Source organism: Mirounga angustirostris, unplaced genomic scaffold (assembly GCF_029215605.1).
Source record: "Mirounga angustirostris isolate CCGP_5_RB_7025 unplaced genomic scaffold, mMirAng1.0.hap1 SCAF_5, whole genome shotgun sequence".
NCBI lineage: Eukaryota > Metazoa > Chordata > Mammalia > Carnivora > Phocidae > Mirounga > Mirounga angustirostris.
This window is the reverse complement of record NW_026991713.1, coordinates 112,985,819-113,011,062: the sequence shown is the minus strand read 5'-3', so window position 1 is coordinate 113,011,062 and position 25,244 is coordinate 112,985,819. Positions and strand designations below refer to the sequence as shown.

Sequence of the window (25,244 nt, the reverse complement as noted above, 5' to 3'; positions counted from 1 at the left end):
ATTAGTGTAAGTTTGTAAGTTTTTTTTACGGTGTTCTTGAGGAAGTAGAATAAAATTCACAAGAAAAATGTCTAATATCTCTGGTTGTATAAGCTTAAACTCACTTTTACTTAAATTTAAAAAATAACACTTTTTTTGGTTTTTGTGTTTGTTGTTTTACATCTGTTTTGTTTTTGTAGTGGCTCAAGCATGTTGATGATCAAGGTAGACAATATTACTACAGTGCAGATGGATCTCGTTCGGAATGGGAATTGCCGAAGGTAATAAACCTTAACATTGAATTTCTATTTTAAAACAGTAGATAAAATAATATCTGAAAATGGTCTCAGTAGATTTACTGTAAAATTTTTATTCAGCTTTTAAAAAGCGAAACTTTTTTTTGGAATTCATTGAGAATCCTTTGGCTGCATTTTTCTAAGATATGCATGATCTTTGCTATATAATACTGATAATTCCTATTCAAAAATTCTTTTGGTTTAACTTGAAATCAGTTGTTCATCATTCCTAGAAATAAGAATTTCCTTCAGTGCCAATAAGGCCATCTTACATCTAGTCAACTTACATATATTGAATTTTCTACATGAGGTTAATCTTACATCTAATCTTTTTTTGAGAGAAAAAAGCAACTCAGTATTCCAGTTTATTCTCGTATGTAAGTATGTGTTGTAATTGTGTCAGTCATTAGCAGCGTGTGCTGATGAGATTTCCTGGGGTTTCACTGGATACCTTTTTTCAGATGAGTACATCAGCGCCGAGTTTATCTTGAGGCAGCGGGCTTCAAAGTGGTCATGTGCTTGTCACTATTAGTATTGAGATAATTTTAAATGGTACCTGAGCAAGCATTTAAACTTTAATTGATATTAAATGTTGATGTTTTAGAAATGACAGTGTTAGCAGACATATCTATAGTGTTAGATAGACTTCAATTTTTAAAGAAATTGTCTTTTTGCCAAAGTAAGTCAATTTAAAGAAAAGTACTATTAGTATAAAGATACATAGATTTAGAAAAAATCACTAGATGTTACTAACTTGAAGGTTGGAAAACACTGTCTGGTAAAGTAGTAGTAATTGTGGTTTCTTCCTATGTGAATGTTATCTGGCCTGTATTTTATGAAATTGTAAGGCTTGATACTAGTATAATAAGATATACAGCCAGTACTCGATTATTAAGAACACCTTTGTGACCTGTCTTGAGCTAGTAGCATAAGAACTCCATTGTAAGTCTGAGAGCTTTTAAAATGCTAAGATACCAAGGAACGATGTAGGTTGCTATAATGCAAACTTGGCGCAGGGTTCAGGGGTCGGTGGTGAGGCCAAAGGAAATAATAATTCTTTTGATTAATTTAGCTATAAGTACAGCCCCAGAATTTTCTTGTGTTAAAAAGCCTTGTCAGATCTTCAAATAAGCTTTTGTATTTCCATATTTTACATGTATTTTAGCATGTATTTTCACAAGTACTTTCTCTTTTGCCCAACTCAGCAGAAAAAAATTTTTTAAAAATATTCTGTTTATTTATTTGACAGAGAGATAGAGCACAAGTAGGCAGAGAGGCAGGCAGAAGGAGAAGGAGAAACAGGCTCCCCGCTGAGCAGGGAGCCCGATGTGGGACTCGATCCCAGGACCCTGGGATCATGACCTGAGCTGAAGGCAGACGCTTAACCAACTGAGCCACCCAGGCGCCCCAGAAAAAACTATTTTTAACCATTTTTTAATACTTTCAAAATGAGAAGTATTAAAATTTACATATAAATAGGATTGTTTTTTGAAAATAATGCTGTTTGCAACATAACATTAGTGTTATTGATGATAACTTATATTTTAATTACAAAACTCACATGCAAAGAGTTATGAAGATATATCACATTGTGGGCTTTTTTTTTTTTAAGGCTTAATTTTTTTAGAACAGTTATAGGTTTACAGTAAAAGTGAGAGGAAGGTACAGAGATTTCTCTTATATCCCTAGTTCCTCCTACACATGCACAACCTCCCCCGTTATCAACATCACTCACCAGAATGGTCTATTCTTTACTAAGGATGAACCTACCTTGACACATCATAATCACCCAAAGTCCATAGTCTACCTTAAGGTTCATTCTTGGTGTTGTATATTCTGTGGGTTTGGACAAAAGTATACAGACATGTCTTTCATTATAATATCATACAAAGTATTTTCACTGCCCTAAAAATCCTCTGTTCACTACCTCTCCCAGCCCCTGCCAACCACTGATCTTTTTATTGTCTCCATGGTTTTGTCACATTGGTTTTGTTTTTTGTTTTTTTAAGATTTTATTTATTTATTTGATAGCATAAGCAGGGGGAGTGGCAGGCAGAGGGAAAGGGAGAAACAGGCTTCCCACTGAGCAGAGACCCCAATGCTGGGCACCATCCCAGGACCCTGGGATCATGACCTGAGCTGAAGGCAGATACTTAACTGACTGAGCCACCCAGGTGCCTGTCACATTGTTTTTATTTAAAATGAACCAGGGGCGCCAGGGTGGCTCAGTCATTAAGTGTCTGCCTTTGGCTCAGGTCATGATCCCAGAGTCCTGGGATCGAGCCCCGCATTGGGCTCCCTGCTCCTCGGGAAGCCTGCTTCTCCCTCTCCCACTCCCCCTGCTTGTGTTCCTTCTCTCGCTGTCTGTCAAATAAATAAATAAAATCTTAAAAAAAAAAAATTAACCATAAAAGAATACCAAGAATAAAAGACCCAAATAAAAATATATTAAAAGTGCCATAAATTGCTCTTCACATATTTCATGCTTGGAAGTTTTCTGTTATCACTCTTTAAAATTATGAAATATAATGCAGTAAAACATTCATGGATTTTTTCCATTTTCCTCATTAATTAGTACTTTTGGAATCTGATTCTGCAGATAAAACCATATTTACCTTTTAAACTTTGAAGTTGTACCAACCCCTCAAATTCCTATAGTGTTTTATAAACCAGAGAATAGCAGTTGAATGATACTCTAGCAACAGTTTGGGTTTTTTTGTTTGTGAGGTGTTGGTTTTGTTTTGTTTTGTTGTGGTTTTTTAGGGGGTCTTTTTGGTTGTTTGTTTTACAAAGAATTGGATATGAAATGGCCTAACTTTATTTTCCCAGTTTGTCTCAATAAAACTTTTTAATGGGAAATAATATTCTAAGTTTAATATGGCTATTATCAACCTTTAGGAGAAAAGATAAGATTAACAATATTTTTATTTGTAAATGAACTGGGAAGAAATTATAGAATACATCAGCTATTTTTCAAAACTGGTACCATTTATAAATACAATCCTATTTAGTGATTAAATTGGAAAGAAAATCTTATGGATAGTGGGAGCCAAAATATGTAATACCTGTGTGCTGGGAAAGGAATATATATTTGGGGATATAACTATTCAATATTGAAAACTATGTGACATTGATTGGTTCTATTGGGCTTCTAAAATACGCGTTCAGATTTTGACTTAAAGATACCAGAAGATAAATCTGCTGAAGGTTTAATTCACTGAAAATGATTTAGATTATAGAAGAACAATATTTTATTAATATAATAAATAATTTAAACATATGAAATTTTCATTCCACTTGACAAATTCTAATTGTAGCTCCTATCAGTACCTCAACATTTGAGTTATAGAAGAATCTTTTGTTGTATTGCATCTTCCTTCATAGTAGTTTCTGACTGCGTGGAGTACTGAGATCAAACACAAGACTTCTTTTGAGTGATATGTCCCAGGTCGGGGTCCATTGAAAGAAAAGGCTTCCTGGATGACCCTATATAAGGAGCAATTTGGAACCTATACTTAACTCATAGCTAAATATTTCTATTTGTTTTTGTATTAACTCCTATACTCTCCCTGGTCGGAAGACTTATACGTTCAACATTAAGATACCTACTTGTGGAGATGTCCTGGGTGAAAGAAATAAAGAAAGGCAAGGGACTGAGTCATGTCAAAACCTTTCAGGGTAGTTCCACAACAGTGGAAATGGGTGCTGATTGTGATCATTGTTGAGCCATTAGTTTTGTGGTATTAACTCATTTTCTGCCACCATTTGCCACTTAGGATAAAGTCAGAATGGGCAGTTTCTTGAACTTCTAATTAAATTGAATGTGGGGAGGTTTGATTTGGGTACAGTGGGAATGAGGAAATAAGGCAAAATGTTTTAGAACCTCTACTTAGTAAATCCAAAATAAGTTCTGTCAGATGGCTTTGTAACTCCCAGTGCAGATATTAGAAACTTAGCTACTGTTTTCTGAGTACATCTTTGGTGGTCAGCACTGTATAGATGTTGTCATGAATGCAAATGCACAGGGCATGGTCTTTATCCCCAAAGAGTTTGCTATAAATCTGGAAAGAAGCATGTACATATGACAGCTAAGTGAGACAAAATATGTACACACATACATTTATGCATACCTGGCTCTAGATAAGGTGTGGGTGAAGGGGACCATAAAACTAGACTAGAGGAAGGACTGGGAGGGAAAAATAAGGATGAATGAAAAGAGAACAAAACAAAACATCTCCCACTCAAAATGAGTCTGGTATTCAAAATTCCAAGTAAAACACACGAAGAACCCAATGCTAATATAAACATGAAAAAAATCAAGAATCAGAACATTGTACTCCAGTTGAAATTAATTTTGTTAATAACTTAAATACAGACTTTAAATATATGGTAGATGTCTGGAGTTAAATGAAGGCTTTCATTTCAAAAGAACAAGAAGGGCAACCCTCTTGGGTACCTTCCTCTTCGGGAGCTTTGTGCTATCACTCAGTAAACTTTGCTTTGCTGCGCACCAAAAAAATAAAATAAAATAAAAAATAAAAAGAACAAGAAATTATGAAAAATAAAAACAAATGATATCTGAATAGGTGAATATGATGAAAAATAGAAATATTTCAGATGAAAAAGTTAGTCATTGCAATTAAAAAGTGCAGTCAGTAGTATAAACTATAGACAGAAGGGCAGAAAGATAATAAATACTAAAGCGTAGTTAAGAGAAATGGAAGATGGGTGGGAAGTTTCCTATATTCATAAACTAGGAATTCCAGAGGAGAGAATGGATGAAAGATGGGGAAATAATATTTAAAAATATAATTTCTAGGAATTTTCTAAAACTGAAGGAAAGCATGAGTCTATAACTGGAAAATATGCCTTAAATACTGACCAGGATAAATAAAAATAAATTTATATGTTGACAAGTTTTACTGGATGTGCAGAACTTCAGTATAGGGAGACAATTATAACAGCTATCAAAGGGTAAAAGACCAGATTACCTGCTCTGATAGATTGCATCTTTGGATCCGTTCTTTACCCATTCCTGTATCAGTGCTCTTTGCTGTTTACCTTTGTAGAGGCCTCCCACTGTGGGTGGGAGTATATTCTGTTACCTGAGTTGAGTCATATGACTTGCTTTCCCTGATGATTTGTGAGCAAATGTATCACAAAGTATAGTATTGAAATGGGCATGTGCACCAGAAAATATAATTAAAAATTAAAAATTTAATTAAAAAAATTTTTAAAGATTTTAGTTTTTTGACGGAGACACGGCAAGAGAGGGAACACAAGCAGGGGGAGTGGGAGAGGGAGAAGCAGGCTCCCCGCTGAGCAGGGAGCCCGATGCAGGGCTCCATCCCAGGACCCTGGGATCATGACCTGCGCCGAAGGCAGATGCTTCACTGACTGAGCCACCCAGGCGCCCCCAAAAAATTTAATTAAAAATTAAAAAATGAACAGAGCTTCAGAGATCTTTGGGAAAATACAAAAGACCTGACATTCATTTCATTGGAGTTCTAGAAGAAGAAGAGGAAGAGTGTGAGGTTGAAAAATACTTGCAGAAACAATGTTTGAAAACATCCCAAATTTGGCAGAAGACCAACAGAAATCAAGAAGTTGAGCAACACCTAATAAACAGGATAGACCTAAAGAAATCCATCTAGACACATAGTACTCAGATTTCTGAGAACTAAAGACTCCCCCTCTTCTTCCCCCCTAAAATAATCTTGAAAGCAGCTTGATGAAACAACACAGTACCTATAGGGTAATAATGATTTGAAGGGCAGTGGATGTCTTATCAGAAATCATGAAGCCGGAAGGAAGTGTATAACATTTTTCAGATGCTGAAAGAAAAAACTGTAAACCCATAATTGTACATCCAACAAAAATGCCCTTCAGGAATGAAAGTAAAATAAAGACATTTTCAAATGAAAGTAAACTAAGAGGTTTATTACCAGCATCATGTTCTCAGACAATTGCTGTAGGAAGCCCTTCACACAGAAGGGAAATGATAACTGAAGAAAACCTGAAACATCAGGAATGAAGAAAGTACAATGGAAAGGGTGAATATCTGAGGAGACTTGTCTTGAGTTTTAAAAATTATGGTTGACATTCAAAACAAAAATTGAAACATGTCTGAAGTACTCATTGTAGGTAGAGATGATACTTACACCATAAAGAGGGGAGAGTGAAGTGATGTAGTCGTTGGTAAGATTTCTGCATTTCATCTGAAATCATGAAAGGTTTATACTGTTAGACTGTGATAAATTAAGCATGTGAATTGTAATCCCTAGAACAAGCACTAAAAAACTAACAAAATATAGACTCAAGAAACTATAGATGAATTAAAATGTAATAGTAAAAGCTTTTCAAGTAGCCCACAGGAAGGCGGGAAAGGAGAAACTCAAATGAATAACAGGATAGAAAGTAGAATGGCAGACTTGAATCCTAATGTATATAATTACATTAAATGTCTAAACACACCTGTTAAAAATTTTTCAGAAATGATAAAAAACCATGACCCACTATTTGCTTCTACAAGAAAATCATTTCAGATGTAGTGCTATATTACATCATGCTAAAGGTTATTTGTCAAATAATCTACAGTAAATTTCATACTTAATTGTGAAGTTACAGAAGCTTTCTCATTAGAATTAGGAACTAGATTTGAACTTTTTAAAATCACTGCTTCTATTCAACAATAAAGTAAAAATTGAGAAGAGATACAGTTGTTTTGATTATTAGAAAAATCAAGAGAATTTACAAACTCAAAGCTGTTGAGTTGCTGGATATAAAATCAACATAAAAACTACCCATCTCTTGGGGTGCGTGGGTGGCTCAGTCAGTTAAGTGTCTCCCTTCAGCTCAGGTCATGATCCCGAGGTCCTGGAATCGAGCCCTGTGTCAGGCTCACAGCTCAGCAGGGAGTCTTGTCTCCCTCTGCCTCTCCCCTTGGCTTTGTGCTCTCTCTCTTTTTCTCTCTCTCTCTAGAGAATAAATAAATAAAATGTTAAAAAAAAAAAAAACACTACCCATCTCTCTAGTAAATCAGGCTTGAGATGTGACAAATTTCATTACCAGCAGTAGCAGTAGGAAGAGTTGTAACTAAGAATATGCCTATTAAAGGTTTGTAAGATCTTTTTTTTTAAAGATTTTATTTATTAGCAAGAGAGAGAGCTTGTGTGCAAGCATGAGTGGGGGAGGGGCAGAAGGAGAGAGAAGCAGACTCCCCGCTGAGCAAGGAGCCTGATGTGGGGATTGATCCCAGGACACTGAGATTATGACCTGAACCGAAGGCAGACACTTAACCGACTGAGCCACCCAGGTGCTCTGGTTTGCAAGATCTTAAGAAAATTTCAGAGCTGAATTGAAGGACGTAAAACCTGAATGAATGGTGCAATACCATTATGATTTTGGATTGGGAGGCTCAGTGTTATAGCAGTGTCCACATTAATTTATAAGTTCACTGTATTTCCATTTACTTTCTCCCTCTCCACCTTTTTGGGAACTGATGCTAAATTTTATTTACAAACAAAGGTCTATAAAGAACCCAAAGTATTCCTGAAAATGGGTGGGGCATGTGAGGGATGGGCTGCTTGTTATGGTGATTAAGATGGGATAGTAAGAGCACACATATAGAGAAATAGACCAGTTTAGAAATAAACCAGAATAGAAAGCTTACATGTAACATCACAAATCAGTGGATTAAGCATGGAGTCTGCAATAAATGTTGCTAAGATTATTGGTTATTCACGTGAAAAATGAAGTGTAGATCCCTTTTTTAAAAGGTTTTATTTATTTGACAGACAGCTAGAGAGGGGAACACAAGCAGGGGGAGTGGGAGAGGGAGAAGCAGGCTCCCAGCTGAACAAGGAGCTGGATGTGGGGCTCGATCCCAGGACCTGAAGTTCATGACCTGAGCCGAAGGCAGACGCTTAATGACTGAGCCACCCAGGCGCCCCCGACGTGTAGATCTTGACCTCACTTCACACTTAATGATTAATTCCAGGTAGATCAGAGATGTAAATGTAATAAGCAAATTCTAAAGGCTACAGAAGGATATATAAAAAATATCTTTGACTTCAGAGTGGGAAGGATTTCTTAAAACTATAATAAGGAAAAACTATAAAAGGAAAGATTGACAGATGTGATTACATCAAATTAAACAAAAATACTTTCTAATATAAAAAGTACCATACACAAAGGGAAAAAGCTGAGCTATAGACTAGGAGAAGGTATATTCAACTCATGTAGCTTACAAAAATGCTTTGAAGCCAAAATACATCAAGAACTTCCTGGTCCTTTCTTTTCTGTAAGAGTAAAAAAAAGCCCAGTTGAAATTGGGCAAAATACATGACTAAGCAATACCAGAAGAGGAAATACATGAAATAAATATGTGAAAAGGTGTCCAAATTTACAGGTAATCAGAAAATGTAAATTAAAACAAGCTAACATTTCACTTCTCACATTTTTTTAATGTGTATGTGTACTTAACCTTTATTTTATATACACCAATGCATATAAATTCAGTAGTACCAAATAAGGTTGTGCAAACCAATCTGTTCTGCTGGTAGAAGTGTAAATTAGTATTACTGCTTTAGACATGTCCATTTATAGCAAAACGGTTAGATTGTATCTACATACAATGTAATGTATATAGCAGTGAAAATATAAGTTAGAACTGCGTACTCATCAGCATGGATATGTTTTGTAAAATAACATATTGAATGCAAAAAGCAAATTGAAGAATGATGCATATGGTAGGACTCCATTTATATAAATTTTAAAACTCTACAAGTATGTGTATTTATAGATAAATAAGTATATATTAAAGTGTGATGACAGTGTTGACCACTGAGTTCTGTGGTGCTACTGGGGAAAAGAGGGAGAGGATTGGAATCTGGAAGATATATTCAGAGGGCATCTAATAGGTCTATATTTTCTTTTTTTTTTTTAAGGTACCTAAAGCAATTGTTTTATATTAGATACGCTAACACTCGTTGGTGGGTTTTCATTATAGTCTTTATTCTTTTGTATATGTTTGAAATAATTCAAATAAAAATTCATCTAAAATTCTTAAAAAATGGTATTTTTAAAGGAATTAGAAAAGTTTGGTTTTTTGGGGGGAAAAGTTTTAAACTTAGCCATCTTGTTAACTAGACTATATTTTATATCTGACATTTTATTTATACTTTGTTTTTGTGAACATACTGCTGCCTGGTAAAACCACCAGCACATTTATCATTGTGATTATTGCCCAGTTTAGTTTCACATTATTTTTGTTTCCACATAGAAAGGATTTCTAAACAACTGTACTAATTACAAAGCTCATAAGCTAAGGTAGTTGTATCTGTTAAAGTTCATACACATGCGTTTACACAACTATACATTTTAATTATTGCTAATGATGATTCTATTGAAAATACAGCTCTGTTTAGGTCTCTCTTCACTAAGAACTTTCTGGCATAGAATTTTTTGAGGGGTAGCCTTTAAGTTTCATCTTTGTTCACCCTAGAAATGATCCCTTTGTGAACTTCTGTGATGAATTTTAAGATTGCTGTTTGTTAAGCAGCGGTAATTTAAAAGCAAATGCCATATGTGATTGCCTTGCTTTGGCAAATTTTAATGTGAAGAATGAAGTAACAGATTTGGGAGATAGTTTGGGGGGTGTGTGTAGCCTAATTTTGGGGAGTAAAGAAATGGCATAGTGTGGAGAAAGATGTTGGAAGATTTTTTTTAATATTAAAAACATTCTTAACAGTTTTACTGAAATTCTAATGAATCATTAAAATTTTAAGATTTACTGGGCTTTTTAGGGGTGGGAGAAGTAGATAGGTATTAGGTATCCTTTGCTTTCAGGAGAAGAATATAGCCTTTAATTTTCTTTTGTCATTTAATTATTTATAATTTATTAAAATTGGCTGTATAAAACAGCATACCTCTTAAACCTCACATTTCTGAAATGTTTATGCTTGGTGATCAATCTACTTGACATTTCAAACACATGATTTAATTATTGATAATGTGTTCTTAATTTTAGATGTTATGGGGGGGGCAATTATTATCTAATCTTTGTACACAACTGATATATTCAGGATTGGTCTTTCAAACTAGAACTGTCTCTGCCTTCTGACCTGGTTATGTTTTACAACTTCAGAGAAACAAATAATAGTATGTTTGGCCTATAAATGAAAGCAAAAACAAACAACCCTTTAAATGTGGGGATATTGTTGTATATAGTAATCATCATTTTTAAAACCTAAACCAAAAATTGGACTCGTGGATTTTCAAGGTAGAAGGAACCTTAAAAAAATAGTTTGTTCAATGACCTCATTTTATAAATTATGATAACTAATATTTTATTGGGAACCCACTATTAGGGCAATATTTGGCTTTTTTTATACTGCTTAATTTTTATAACACGTCTGTGAATGAGATGATATTTCTGTTATGTCTGTTTTACAGTTGATGAAACTGAGACATAGGGAGACTAAATATTTTCCCAAAGTAACGGTAACTTGGTCTCTCCAATACCGAAATCTTTGATCATCTCAGTTGGGCCACAACGTGGTCAAGGATGAGAAAACAGGCCAGAAAAATTCCTGTGATGAACTTTGCTGAACATCAAATGTCATGTTTTAGATTCCACTTTTGTTTCTGTTATTTATGAGGTTTTTTTGTTGTTGTTTGTTTTTTTAGTATAATGCTTCATCCCAGCAGCAAAGAGAAATAATTAAAAGTAGGAGCCTGGACAGGCGGCTGCAAGAACCAATTGTATTAACAAAGTGGAGACATAGCACCATTGTGTTGGACACCAATGACAAGGTAGAAACTTCTTGAGAAAATCTGTTGAGAATATTGAATGTTCTTTTTATTCTTTATTTTCCTTAGCTGCATCTCATACTTTGGTAACTATTGTTTTATTGTGTATAGCGTCAATTTGTCCTGGAATGGGTTTTGGTTTTGTAGTTTATCGATTTTTGCACAGTGGACTGACTCATCTGTGGCTTAATAATGTGTATATTTGAGCCTAGGAGGTGGTAGATATTTTTGATAACCCTGTTAGCAAAACCCAGTCATATATCTGTTATTGTTTGTCTTCAGTCTCTGGGAGGTTTTACTAGTGAAGACATTTAATTAATTTCTTCATCCTGTGGGAGAATTGGAATCCCACTCTTCTGTTTCCCTAATTGTTCTCTGCACAAAGGACTTCTTTTATTAATCTGAGAAGTAATGTTCTCTGTTTCAAATAAGGGATAAAGTTTGATGCAAGCATCAGAATGGAAAGCCCATAAAGTTTTTACCTTCCATGTGACTTTTTATGTTGTAGCTTCATTTTGGGGATGGAGTAGGAAATGCGTATGAATTTGTAGAACATTAGCCATACTAATGTAAAAATGTGAGGGTGGTGGTAACACTCTAAAAACATTATTATTATTATTTTTTATATTATGTTAATCACCATACATTACATCATTAGCTTTTAGTGTTCCGTGATTCATTGTTTGCATATAACACCCAGTGCTCCATGCAGAACGTGCCCTCTTTAATACCCATCACCAGGCTAACCCATCCTCCCACCCCCCTTCTAAAAACCTTATTTTAAAAAGATATTTGTCACTGGGGACTCTCTTTTTGTTTTACCATCAGACTTCTCTTTTGGCATAATTAACAGGTTTCTTACATTTTCAGGTGTGTTAGTGGAAACAGAATGAACTTTCTTAAGGCATATTTCTCTATGTTTGGGTACTTTCACTTGTAAATTCCTTTATAAATTATCTCAGTCCAAACAAGTTTGTTTTTTAGTGACTGTAATGTTGGTTTTCATGAAATTAAATGGAAGACTTTTTGTGCAGCTGTAGAAAAGGTCTATATACATTGTGTATAAGATAGACTAATGGAACAACAATGAAAGTAGTAGACCAGTTTGTAATTTATATTTTGTAAGGATAATATGTGATTTGACTGTAGAGGGCATATCAAAGGAAATCTGGAATCTGCTATTGAAGAATACTTGAAAATATTTAGCATTGAGAATAACATGAGTAGCTAAGATTCCTAGAGATTTGAATGGAAAATTCATTTAACTCCAGGAACCAGATTACAATTGAGTGTACACAGAAGGCTTGTAAATGTTGTCATATATAATGCTCTAATGCAAAAGCCATTGTTGAACCAACTCCACTTCCTCTTCGTTTTAAAACAAAAGGGATGATTATTTTGCTGATGTAGACTTATAATTTCTTACTCTTTTAAAATCTTTTTTGAGATTTATTTTCAGTCTGTTATTAGAATAACTTGCCTGAAGTTCTCATGACATTTCTTTTTATAATCTGAGTGTTTCAGAGTTGTGAGAGCATGATTTTCTTAAGACCAGAGATTGACTTTTTTTTTTTTTGAAGACTTTATTTATTTATTTGAGAGAGAGAATGAGAGAGAGCACATGAGAGGGGGGAGGGTCAGAGGGAGAAGCAGACTCCCTGCCGAGCAGGGAGCCCGATGCAGGACTCGATCCAGGGACTCCAGGATCATGACCTGAGCCCAAGGCAGTCGCTTAACCAACTGAGCCACCCAGGCGCCCTGACTTATTTTTGATGGAAATGTTTTGTTTTTTACCTGCACCTTAACCTTTATAAATGGAATCCTAGATAAAGTAAACTTTTCTGTTTATTATCACCACCTACTATATATGTTTTGATTTGAGGTTATGGGGTGCCTGGGTGGCTCAGTTGTTAAGCGTCTGCGTTTGACTCAGGTCATGATCCCAGGGTCCTGGGATTGAGCCCCGCATTGGGCTCCCTGCTCGGCGGGGAGCCTGCTTCTCCCTCTCCCACTCTCCCTGCTTGTGTTCCCTCTCTCACTGTGTCTCTCTCTGTCAAATAAATAAATAAAATCTTAAAAAAAAAAAAAAAGATTTGAGGTTATGAAAGAGGGACTGTACCTGAATAAACTAGCTGACCAATGTCTGATGAGGGTTAAAGGGTGTGTAACTTGAAATGTAATAAAGAAACCCAATACTATGTAGCAAATATTGTTCTGATGATGTAAGTCCTAATTCAGTTGTCAGACAACACTGGAGGAGGTAGATGTGTATGTCTGTGTGTGTGTATATGTGTGGGTGCATCTGTTTCTGCCTATGTATGGTTTTTACTAAAATCTGCTAGTTGTAGGCATTTAAGATACATTTAGATATGCACATAAATTTATAAATATACATGAATATATGTGGGAAGTCCTTGTTATAGGAATTATAATTGTTGTACTTACATTTTTCCTCCATTTGCTGTGGTTTTTATTTCTATAGGACTGATAATCCCATGAAAAATAAATTGTGATTACCATTCACTTATTTTCTACTTTGTGGGTCATCAGATCTTTCTTTCATCTTTTTTCCAAGCTTTTAGTATTAGACACTCCTAGAAGTCAAGAAATCAAAAAGTGAAACATCTGAAGTGGTCAGAAAAAAAATACTTAAATGAGGCTATACTGGATTCGGATATTATGTATAATTTTTTTTGTAAAGGTATAATTTGATATGATTTTAATGTTTCCTTCACTAGTAGTATAGGCCTTGGATGTTTGATTTGTAAGGTTGTCCCTTCAAGGATTTCCTTGCTTTCACTGCTATCTAGCTTTTGTGTTTACAAATTTTATATGGTATAAACCTGAAGACTTTTTTCCAAGTGAATGGATATGGTGTTAATGGTTTGTGTATTGTGATTTCATACGAATACCCAGATTTGTTAACAGTACCTCGTCCAGTTTCATAAGCATGGTAAAGTAGATTGATAGAGATGTGGAGATGAATTTGTAAAGACATTATTTGGTTTATAAGAGAATTAATAATCGGTGTTGGCATATGATTTTTCTGATTTTCTTTTCCTGAGATTATTCAAAACATTTAGGATAATGGAAAAGATTTAAATGGGGCTTGGCTGTTGGTACCAAAAATGTGTATTTTCAGTCTTGTCCTCTATGAAGAGTCTTACAAACATCTGTGTTAGAAATCACATAGTGTGTTTTAATATTGACAAAGCAGAATTGCTTTTAAAATACACATTATTGATTTGCTCCTATTATATATTTTTGTAGGCTTAAACATTAAAACATTTTTTTTTTCTGGTGAGTTATTAATCTTTAAAGTTTCTTTGCATTTAAAAAAATCTCGCTTTTTTTCTAATAATTGGAAAGTTATCTGTAAATTACTTTAAATATTAATGCAATTTAATTAAATGTCTTACATAGCCATTGATTTAAATGAAGTTCTCATTCTGGCAGTTGCCACATCATTCCTGTGACTATTGGCTTGCCTAGTCCTGGGTATTCATACCGACTGCAACAGGAGCCAGTTCGTATGGTGACTTATATTTTTATCCCTAAGTGTTTAGATTTTACCTATTTTAAATGTGGTCAGTTCAGGCTGATAAAACATCATGGTTTTAAGGCAACATGCATCATTTCTTTTTATTAATTCTGTATGCAGTATTTAAACTATAATCAGCATAAAATATGCCATATTTCATAAACTTCCAGACAACTATAGTTTGCAAATCAGTGTCATATTAGTTTCAGAGCTGAATGTAGAAAGGAAATAACTAGGAAAAGATTTTTTGAGCTTCCCTTATTAAGCTCTCCCACCGTGAATAAAGGGAGAAATGTAATGATATAAAATAGAGTAACATTTTTCATTACTTATTTCTTGTAGGAATCTCCAACTGCCTCAAAACCCTGCTTTCCTGAAAATGAATCTTCTCCCTCTTCACCAAAGCACCAAGATACAGTTAGTATGATAGCCTATAGTATAATATAGTCCAGTTATTTCAATCAGTTTCAATAAATTAATTTTCTCTAAATGTAATGTTTAAATATTTCCTGGCTTCTGTTAACTTTCATTGGTTTTTCAGATACTAATCACAATTAAAATAGGTTTAAATTAAGAATTTAATCAGTTTTAGAGACTTAAAAGCCCCTTTTAATGCAAAATAGGGTATCTTCATGATTAATTTATATACCATATTTGTAAGTGACAAATTCATACTTGGTTTTTAAAAAATAAAAATCCCCGGAAAATGCTATCAAATTATACTTGAATCTTTTTTCCTCAGGCCAGCAGTCCAAAGGTAAGCAGTTTCCCTTCTTCTTAATGAGCGCAGGTGTTCTATTCTTAAAATACAATGCCCAGTCTATGCCAGATGAATATTAGAGATCTGTATCTCAACTGTTAAGTTTGCTCTAAACTGAAAGTCTCCAGTTGACTCTCTTCAGAGACCTGGTTTAACTTGGATGAAAGTTTACTTGATCTGTGTCTTTGTAGTCCCTCCTATCTTTCCCATAGTTGGCTGATTCTGCTATAACCCCTCAGTGGCTTTCCTTTTCTTTCAGGATGAAGGCCAAAGTTTTTAATGAGGACTATAAGACTGAGCATGCACTGGCTCTTGACTACCTCTCCAGCCTCGCCTCAGACTTCTTTTGTCCTCTTCTTCCCTCCTTGCTTGTTTTCCTCCAGCCGCACTGTACATTTTTCCTCAAAAGAGCCTCCTTTTCAGCTCAAGGTCCTGGTACATGTCATTCCTCTACCCACTGAACCATTTCTCTCCCACATCTTTGCCTGTTAACGTCTGTTCATTCATTAGAGTTCAGTGCAGATTTTGCTTCCTCAGAGAATTTTATTCGAATCTTCTGGATTTGGTCAGTTTCTCTGTAATACTCTTTGTAGCATATAATTTTATGTTACTTGATTATATTAAATAGAATAACACTTTTCATTTTTTATTTCTTGTAGAAACCTCAAACCCTCTCTTTGTGTCTGTCTTCCCTACTAGACAAAGAAAAGCTTCATTAGAGCAGGAACAGAGTAATCTCAGTAACTACTGTGTACCATATATTAGCTGTTCAGTAAATATTTATTGAATGAATAAATGAAACTTTTAAAGCTTTTTAAAAGACAAACTTTTATTGTTATTTCCTTATTTTATAAAACTGTAATAGACTTATTAATGGGATACTTCTGATTTTTTTAGAGGCAAAGGTTTCCACAGATGTCATTTTATTTTTCTAACTCTCTTTCCATTCCCTAACTGAATCAGCTCTTTTATGGTTTATATCACATGTTTTATACATTTCTTTCTGACATTGCTCTGGTGGTTCCCTCTGCCTACAATGGTCCTTGGCTTTTGTACACTTAAAGTTAGAAAAAAAATTTTTTTAAGATTTTATTTATTTGACACAGAGAAGAGAGAGAGCACAAGCAGGAGGGAAGGGGCAGAAGGAGAGGGAGAAGCAGGCTCCCCACTGAGCAGAGAGCCTGATGGGGGGCTCGATCCCAGGACCCTGAGATGAGGACCTGAGCTGAAGGCAGACACTTAACTGACTGAGGCACCCAGGTGCCCCAAAGTTAGAAAAGTTTTTAAGACTGACTCTTTAAGAGGCCTTGCCAGACTAACCTTAGCATAATAGTGATCTCTTCGTCTTTCCCTGGATTTCCAAGTCACTTATCAAATAGTGTAAATGTTACCTCATGGACCCCCCTCATCTCCCTACTAAGGTTTTAAACTCCTGCTAAAGGATTGAGTGACTACTTTCCTCTTTTTTGTCTTTTGGATTATTTAACACTGTCCTGGGTACATAAACATTAAAGATGAAAGTGACCATGATTTTAGTGGTGGTGTCAAGAATTATTGTATGAATCTAAGGTGTTGTTACTACAGTACTCTAACAATGCATCTAGAAAAAAACAGAAAACCCTTCTAACTTATTTTAAATATAGGTAATACGTAATTGCTAAGGAGACCTTTTATAAATTATATTTTGGTAAAAAGGAATCTTTAGGTTAGCCTAGAAACATGAATTTGCAAATGTTCCACATGGAGTTAAAAAGTCAGTTTGCAAATTATTTCCCAAACCATGTACCCCTTTTCTCAAATTGGACAGCAGCTAGACCATCCTGGATTCACGATACCCCCTGCTGGCCACCACTGGGAACTGCCTCACCAGTATTTTTCTTTCATTGTTTGGTCTTAGAGTGAAAGATGAAATAGCTTTTGTTCATTCTACCTGAGTCCATTCTTTTTTGCCCATAAACATACAACTCTGCATTCCCGCTCCAGAGGGCACCTCTTCCATGCTGTCTTGCCCCTCTTCATTGAGGCTTTTTCCCTCCTTGACTTTTCCCTCTCTTGGCCCTTCGCTCCCTCCTCTCAGCTTGTGCTGTTTCCACTGAGTCTCACCTGTTTTTCTCACTCTTACCCAGTTAATACAAGGAGATATCTTTTCCCTCTTTGTGAGTTAAAATTCTAAGCCTTAGTGGTAAGAAAAAGGAAGCTACAAATTTAGGAATGAAAATCCTGTAATCAGTGTTAGCTATCTGATGTCATCTTAAAATCTCTGCAAATGGCCCATCTACCTCTTTAGTCTCTTCTGTTTTGTTTTTATAAAAAGCTTGATTGAAATGTAATTCATACACTGTGTGATTTGCCCACTTAAGTGTACAGTTAAGTGGTTGTTAGTATATTCAGATATGTGCAGCCGTCATCACAGTCAATTTTAGAATATTTTCATCGCCTCAGGAAGAAACCACGTTCTGTTTGTTATCACCTGTCTAACCTCCACGTCTCACCAAGCCCTGAACAACCAGGAATCTACTTTCTGTCTCCCTGGATTTGCCTATTCTGGACATTTCATAAGAATAGAATCCTATAGGGGCGCCTGGGTGGCTCAGATAGTTAAGCGTCTGCCTTTGGCTCAGGTCATGATCCCAGGGTCCTGGGATCGAGTCCCACATCGGGCTCCCTGCTCCACAGGAAGCCTGCTTCTCCCTCTCCCTCTGCCTCTCCCACTGCTCATGCTCTCTCTCTCTCTCTCTCTCTCTATCTCTGTGTCTCAAATGAATAAATAAAATCTTTAAAAAAAAAAAAAAAGGAATAGAATCCTATAATATGTGGTCTTTTTTGACAGACTTTGTTCATTTAGCATGATGTTTTCATTTAAGCTCTTCTAATTAAACCAGATTTAAAATTCCATCCCTTAATACAAATTTTAAACATGTTCATTTTTTTCTTGTTTCATTTCCAATTTTCAGATGCATTATTGTTATTTTTCATGGCCCCTTCAAATCCTTTTTTGAAATTCCCAGCATATACTTTTTAAAAAGATCAGTGTTCTATTTCTGTACAGTATGAGTACAGTGTGGGTTAAATAGGATTTTGTGGACTGATCTAAGAACCCTGTCTCTGTCCCAGTGTATCTACGACAGATGTGCATTTTATTTTATTTTTTAAAGTTTTTATTTAAATTCCAGTTAACATACAGTATTATATTAGTTTCAGGTGTACAATATAGTGATTCAACACTTCCATACAACACCTGGTGCTCATCACAACAAGTGCACTCCTTAATCCCCATCACCTATTGAATCCATCCACTCACCCACCTCCCCTCTGGTAACCCTCAGTTAGTTCTCTATAGTTAAGAGTCTGTTTCTTGGTTTGTCTTCTCTCTTTATTTTGTTAAATTCCACATATGAGTGAAATCATATGGTATTTGTCTTTCTCTGACTTAATTTGCTTAGTATAATACTCTCTAGCTCCATCCATGTCATTGCAAATGGCAAGATTTCATTCTTTTTTTATGGCTGAGTAGTACTCCAGATAAATGTGCATTTTGAAGTTACCAGTCACTGAATACTGAGTAAAATTTAAGAATATATAATTTGGAAACTTGAGTTTTTGACCCTGTATTTCCAATTATGGTATTAAAATGCATTGGAGAAAAGAATGTTTTAACACTTCCTTTAGCAAAAGTATTATGGACATATTAATTTTTTTCATTGAATAGAACTGTTCTAAAGCCTTTTTAAAAAACATGATTTAAACATCTGATTTTTTAAAACAGTAGTTCTTTAAAATATATATATATTTTTAAAGATTTTATTTATTTATTTGACAGAGACACAGCGAGAGAGGGAACACAAGCAGGGGCAGAGGGAGAGGGAGAAGCAGGCTTCCCACCGAGCAGGGAGCCCGATGCGGGGCTCGATCCCAGGACCCCGGGATCATGACCTGAGCTGAAGGCAGACACTTAATGACTGAGCCACCCAGGCGCCTCTACAATATATTTAAAAAAATTTTTTTTTAGAGAGGAGAGAGAGAGAAGGGGGGAGGGGCAGAGGGAGAGGGAGAGAGAGAATCTTAAGCAGGCTCCATGCTCAGCACAGAGCCCAACACAGAGCTTAATCTCAGGACCCTGAGATCATGGTCTGAACCTAAATCAAGAGTCAGATGCTTAACCAACTGAGCCACCTACGTTCACCTAAATTTTTTTTTTTTTTTATTGAGGTGAAATTTCAACAGAAATTTCAACAGAAAACTAGCTATTAACCATTTTAAAGTATACATTTAAATGGCATATAGTATATTTACAGAGTGTGCAGTGATCACTTCTACCTGGCTTCAGGACATTTTCATTACCTGAAAGGGCAACCCATTCCCATTAAGCATTCACCCCACATTCCCCCATCACCTTTCCTCTCCCCTGGCAACCACTAGTTTGTCTTCTCTCCTTGTCAACTTACCTGTTCTGGAAGTTGCATCACCTCGTTCTTCTTCAACCACTGTATCACTGTGCAAAGTTACTCTGTATTAAAAAAAATACTTCATGATTAACTGAAGATAAGGATTTTGAAGGGTTGTATTGATTTGGGTATATAATAATTGTTAGCCAAATTGGGAAATTCCTGTTTCACTAAATGAATGCAACATTGATTAGAAATTCTAGACCCTGTAGGGGCACCTGGGTGGCTCTGTTGGTTAAGCGGCCGACTCTTGATCTCAGCTCAGGTCTTGATCTCTCAGGGTTAGGAGTTCAAGCCTCACATTGGGCTCCATGCTGGGCATGGAGCCTACTTAAAAAAAAAAAAAAAATTCTGGAGACTGCAAAGTGATTATGAGCTTGTGGAAATTTTCCCAGATTACTTAATAGAACTAACATTTTATTGTTTTCTTACCCTATTAGGATAGGGTAATCTCAAGTACAGTCATTTTGATTAAATTGTAACCATATTTTGCTAGTCCTTATTAAAACATTTCTGCTTATTTTCAGTATGAAGTTTCCTTTGGAGTATCAAATATATTTAGACTAAGAAATATTCGTGTGTAAATATGGGCATTTTTTGCAAGATTTAACAAGATATTTTTATGGAGTTTTTTTAATAAGCCACACAAAAACATTGGTTCATTTTGAATCATATTAAGTAGCGAAAGCACACCAAAAAGTACGTTCATCAAAAACTAATGATGTATTATATGGTGACTAACATAACATAATAAAATAAAATTAAAAAAAAAAAGTATGTTCAAAATCTGTCTAAATTTTTTTCCCAAACCTCTCACCTGTATAGCCAAACCTCTATTATTCATCTGCCTCTTTAGCACTTTTATATCAAATTCAGAAACTTCAGTGTTTAAAAGTTAAAGCTTTATTTTCTCCATCACCGGCATTCTTTTATATCCCTTTCTTGGAATAGCACTGCTAATATGTTGGTTAATTACTTCAACAGATATGTATTGTATCAAACATCAACTACATGCTATAGACACTGGTCATACATTGATGAACACAGCAGATATGGTCCCAGTGTACAGCCCATTAAAATAGACCGTAAATAAAAGATGTGATTGTACTTTGCATTAAGTGCAATGAAGGGACCAAACTGGGGGGGCAGTGGTAAATAATGGGAGATGTAGAGGAGCTCCTACTTAAAGAGTGGTCTGGGAAAGCTTCTCTAAAAAAGTGTCATTAAAACTGAGATACCACCATCTACCCAGTTGTTCAAGGTTGGGAGTTTTCCTCAGATCTGCCCTCTTACCCTCCTATCCAGTCCCTGTCAATTCTGTCTTCTGAATCTCTCAAATTTGGCTCCTCATCACTTGCTCACAGGCACTGCCCTAGCTCAGGCCTTCACCATCTCCTGTGGTAATTACTAGAATGTATTCTGGTTGGTTCCCTGTCTTGCCATCCTTTCTTAGTTCATACTTTGCTGCATTTCTTTGCTACTTCACCTCACCCATTACTTTGAGGGAACTTAAAGGCCCTCAGATATGATATGCTCTCTTTCACTTCTGTACCTTTATACTTTGTTGTTTTCTTCTCCTACTGTCACCATCTAGCTAACCCCAATTCCTTAGCTCAAGAGTCTCCAGGAAGCCGTCTCTTCGCTCCCTCTGTCTCTCAGGTTAAGTTAGATACACTTTTCTCATAACACTTACCATGTTGTATGCTAAGTATTTTTGTATTTGTACATTTTGGATGTGGCAAATTTTGTTCTTATTTTATGTTCAAATTAGAGTGTTTAATACTTAGAGCATTAGTACTGGGGGGTCTTGATCCCTGTGAGAATTTCATGAGCTTTCTGGACCCTTGAACAATGTATATACTATCCACGCACAATTTTGTACCAGTTTCGGTCCATCCATTGCCTCAGGTAAGAATCCCTGATTTAGAATGTCTCTCTCATCCTTAAGCTTATTTGGTCTGTCACTACTCCTATCCCTTCCAGTTTTCTTCAGTGTTCCCCTCATGCCTCAGCTCTTTTGTCCTGTTCAATTCCAGCTTTGGCATTTTTTTATAGGCTTGGTTCCCACTCCTGCTCTTCTAATTCCTGTGCTCCCTAGCTCACATAAGCAGTGCCATCCTCTCAGATTAATGTTGTACTTAGTTCCTATATCTTTGGAAGTTTTTTTTCCTTCCTGCTTCTGATAGTAAATTGGGAATGTTTTTATTTAATATCTTGTGCATACTTCTAACTGTGTGATTGATGTTTTGTTAAGAGGCAACAGCTCTTAGAAGTATCAGACTTGCATATCTAAGGAGATCTATGCTTTATGAAAAAATTACAATAAAACTTCATATGACTATTTCCCAAGTTCCCAGTATACCACAAATGAATTAACATTAATACTTTATCAGCTTCGTTTATAGGTGAGAGTTCTTATCAGGCTAGGCAAAAACTTTCAAACATTATATCCCATACAAGAAAAAGATTTATCTTTTTCTAAAGGAAGTACATTGAGAAAATAGCCAAGGTATGGATTAAATAGAAATAAATTCTGAATTGGGAATATTTTTTCTATGTGCTGTGTGTATGTTTCAGTTGAAGTACATTTGCTCTGTCATGTATATACAGTGCTGACTAATATTGGTGATATTGCTGTAGACACCGACTCATTTTGATTAAATTCAGTTGAATATTGGAAGCTAAAGCAATGGGAAAGTGTTTCCTTTCTTCTACCTGGAGGAATTTTAAGATGACTGTTAACCTCAGCAAAGTGGCTCTTGCTTTCCTGGGGTTTGATGATAAAGCTGGGTCACTAATATGACATCAGCCAACTAGTGTATCTGGTTTGTCCAGAGCCTCAGTTTACCATCTGACAATATATGTGATGAAGCTCATACTGAATTTTTTAATGCCACCTTAAGGCCAGTTCTATGCATAATAACATTTACTTTTGAGTAATTTATTAATGCAGTTACTGCATTTGTTCTATCTAGTTATTTTTACATTTGACAAAGCAGGTTATTAGTATCTTAAATGATTTCCAGACTGTACTGCTGTAAAATAACAGCAAAGTAAATAATTGCTTTTTGTGGTATTTATCATCATAGCATTATATTACTTTCTTTGAACAGGAAGTTATAAATCATTTTTCCAGGGCTGACTAGTGGTATTCATGTGGAAATCTGATTTGATAGCAAAGTACCTTATGGTTGCCAGGACTTGAGAAGAGGAAAAGTTTAATTGTAAAATTACTGAAAATAACTATACAGAAGTGTTAGGAAATTGTATTCCTAATATACTTTAGAACTAAGCATATTACATACTGACTAATCTTTTTTTTAAGCTAATTTTTAGAGTACCAGATCATTTTGATTCAATCATATGTAAGAATTTGGACCTCATTGTCTGTATGAATGATGTATAAACAGTATTACTGTGTTCCATAGGGTCAAGAAAAATATGGATTACTAAATGTAACAAAAATTACTGAAAATGGGAAAAAGGTTCGGTAAGTACAAAAACCATTAATGTTCTGACATGTTTTATTTGAAATAAATAAAAGCTATAAGTACAGTTACATTCTAGTAGAAATGATTAAAAGGTTCATAAGAATTTCAAATAATGTGGGACGCCTGGGTGGCTCAGTTGTTAAGTGTCTGCCTTCGGCTCAGGTCATGATCCCAGGGTCCTGGGATCGAGCCCCACATCGGGCTCCCTGCTCGGCGGTGAGCCTGCTTCTCCCTCTCCCACTCCCCCTGCTTGTGTTCCCTCTTTCGCTGTGTCTCTCTCTGTCAAATAAATAAATGAAATCTTTTTAAAAAAACAAAAAAAAAATTTCAAATAATGTATTTTCTAATATGTATGTAGGATTGTCATGAAATGTATGAAAATCTTCCTTTGTCTTGACATATTTTTTAAGATTATATTAAATTCAGGGGTGATAAAGCATAGGATTCTGAGCAAGCATTAGCTTTATTTGAAAAAAATTTTTCAGGGGCGCCTGTGTGGCTCAGTCGGTTGGGCGTCTACCTTTGGCTCAGGTCATGATCCCAGCATCCTGGGGTCAAGTCCCACATCGGTCTCCCTGCTCAGCCTGCATTTCCCTCTGCCCCTCCCCCTGCTTGTGCTCTCTCTCTCTCTCTCTCTGTCAAATAAATAAAATCTTTAAAATAAATAAGGAAATAATTTTTTTTCAGTAAGCAGTGAGTGCACATGGTAAAACAACAAAATACAGAGTATTTAGCCAAAAGTCAGTTACCCAGCCATGATTTCCATTCCCCAGAGGCAACTAGTTAAGTGAATGAGATGTAGTGTTTTCCTTTGGAGATAAAGGATATATTTATTTCTATATGCATAGATTAATTTTTTAAATATATATTTTAAAGAATTTATTTATTTGAGAGAGAATGAGTGCGAGTGCGCACATTGGAAGGAAATGCAGACGGGGAGGGAGAGAGAATCTTGAGCAGGTTCTGAGCTGAGTGCCAATCCCAATGCAGGGCTGGCTCTCACAATCCTGAGACCATGACCTGAGCCAAAACCAAGAGTCCAATGCTCAAATGACTGAGCCACCCGGGTGCCCCTGCATAGATTAATTTTTTAAACACAGTCTTTGAACAGTTTATTTTGTAGATGGTTCTCTCTTGTTGCATGTGGAGCCACCACATTGTTTTTAACTGTTCTGTGGTTATATATTGTGTGGCTGTATCCTAGTTTATTTAGCCATATGGTAGGTAAATATGCCTATCTACTGCTAGACATTTAGAATGTTTACATTGTTTTGCTGTTGCAAACAGTATTACACTTACATCTTACATAGTTCATTTTGCAAATATGTAAATCCCTGTGGAATAGATTTTACAAAAGTGGAATTGCTAAGCTATGTGCAGTAGTCATTTTGATAGTGTTCCATATTACTGCTCTAAGGCACTGAAGCAGTTCATACTTCCAAAAGCAGTGGATTTCTCCAGTCTTTGCCAATTCAATATGTTGTCCACTTTTTTGATCTTTGCTAATAGAGATTAGAGAGAGAATATTTTTAATTTGTATTACTTTTTAGTGTGGTAGGGTATCCTAAGCCATTTGTATGTCTTTTTTTTTGTTGTTAATTTGTCAGTTCATCTCCTTTATCTGTTTGTCTATTGGGTTGTTGGCTTTTCTGGTTGTATGGTATCTCCTAATGAATTAAGGCAATTAACTCTTTGTAATAAGCAAGTTGCATTTTCCCCAGTTTTTAAGAACTGCTAAAATGCTATGAGTTTATAATCAGCCTGTTGTGTAAAGAAGAGTTTAAAATTTACATGTAGTTAAGATCTTAAGATTTGCTCTAAATGAACTGTTTTTGTCACATTTTAGTACTTGGAAATTTTTCTTTTAAGTGCTCTGAAACAACTTTACAAATACTGCAATTATTTGTTCCTTAAATCGTT

The 25,244-nt window shown here is 35.5% G+C and overlaps 1 protein-coding gene across 5 annotated transcripts in view; it reads left to right on the top strand.

The window, feature by feature from the left end:
- Nucleotides 1-25,244, top strand: part of ARHGAP12 (Rho GTPase activating protein 12) — a 125,136-nt gene that overhangs the window by 74,707 nt on the left and 25,185 nt on the right. For 4 of the 5 annotated variants that reach the window (XM_064591912.1, XM_064591911.1, XM_045874252.3 and 1 more), the window contains 4 exons: nucleotides 180-260; nucleotides 10,965-11,090; nucleotides 14,971-15,045; nucleotides 23,262-23,323. In XM_064591912.1, coding sequence (XP_064447982.1) covers nucleotides 180-260; nucleotides 10,965-11,090; nucleotides 14,971-15,045; nucleotides 23,262-23,323 — 344 coding nt within the window. The remainder of the gene's footprint in view (nucleotides 1-179; nucleotides 261-10,964; nucleotides 11,091-14,970; nucleotides 15,046-23,261; nucleotides 23,324-25,244) is intronic. The other variant, XM_064591910.1, reaches the window with a different exon arrangement.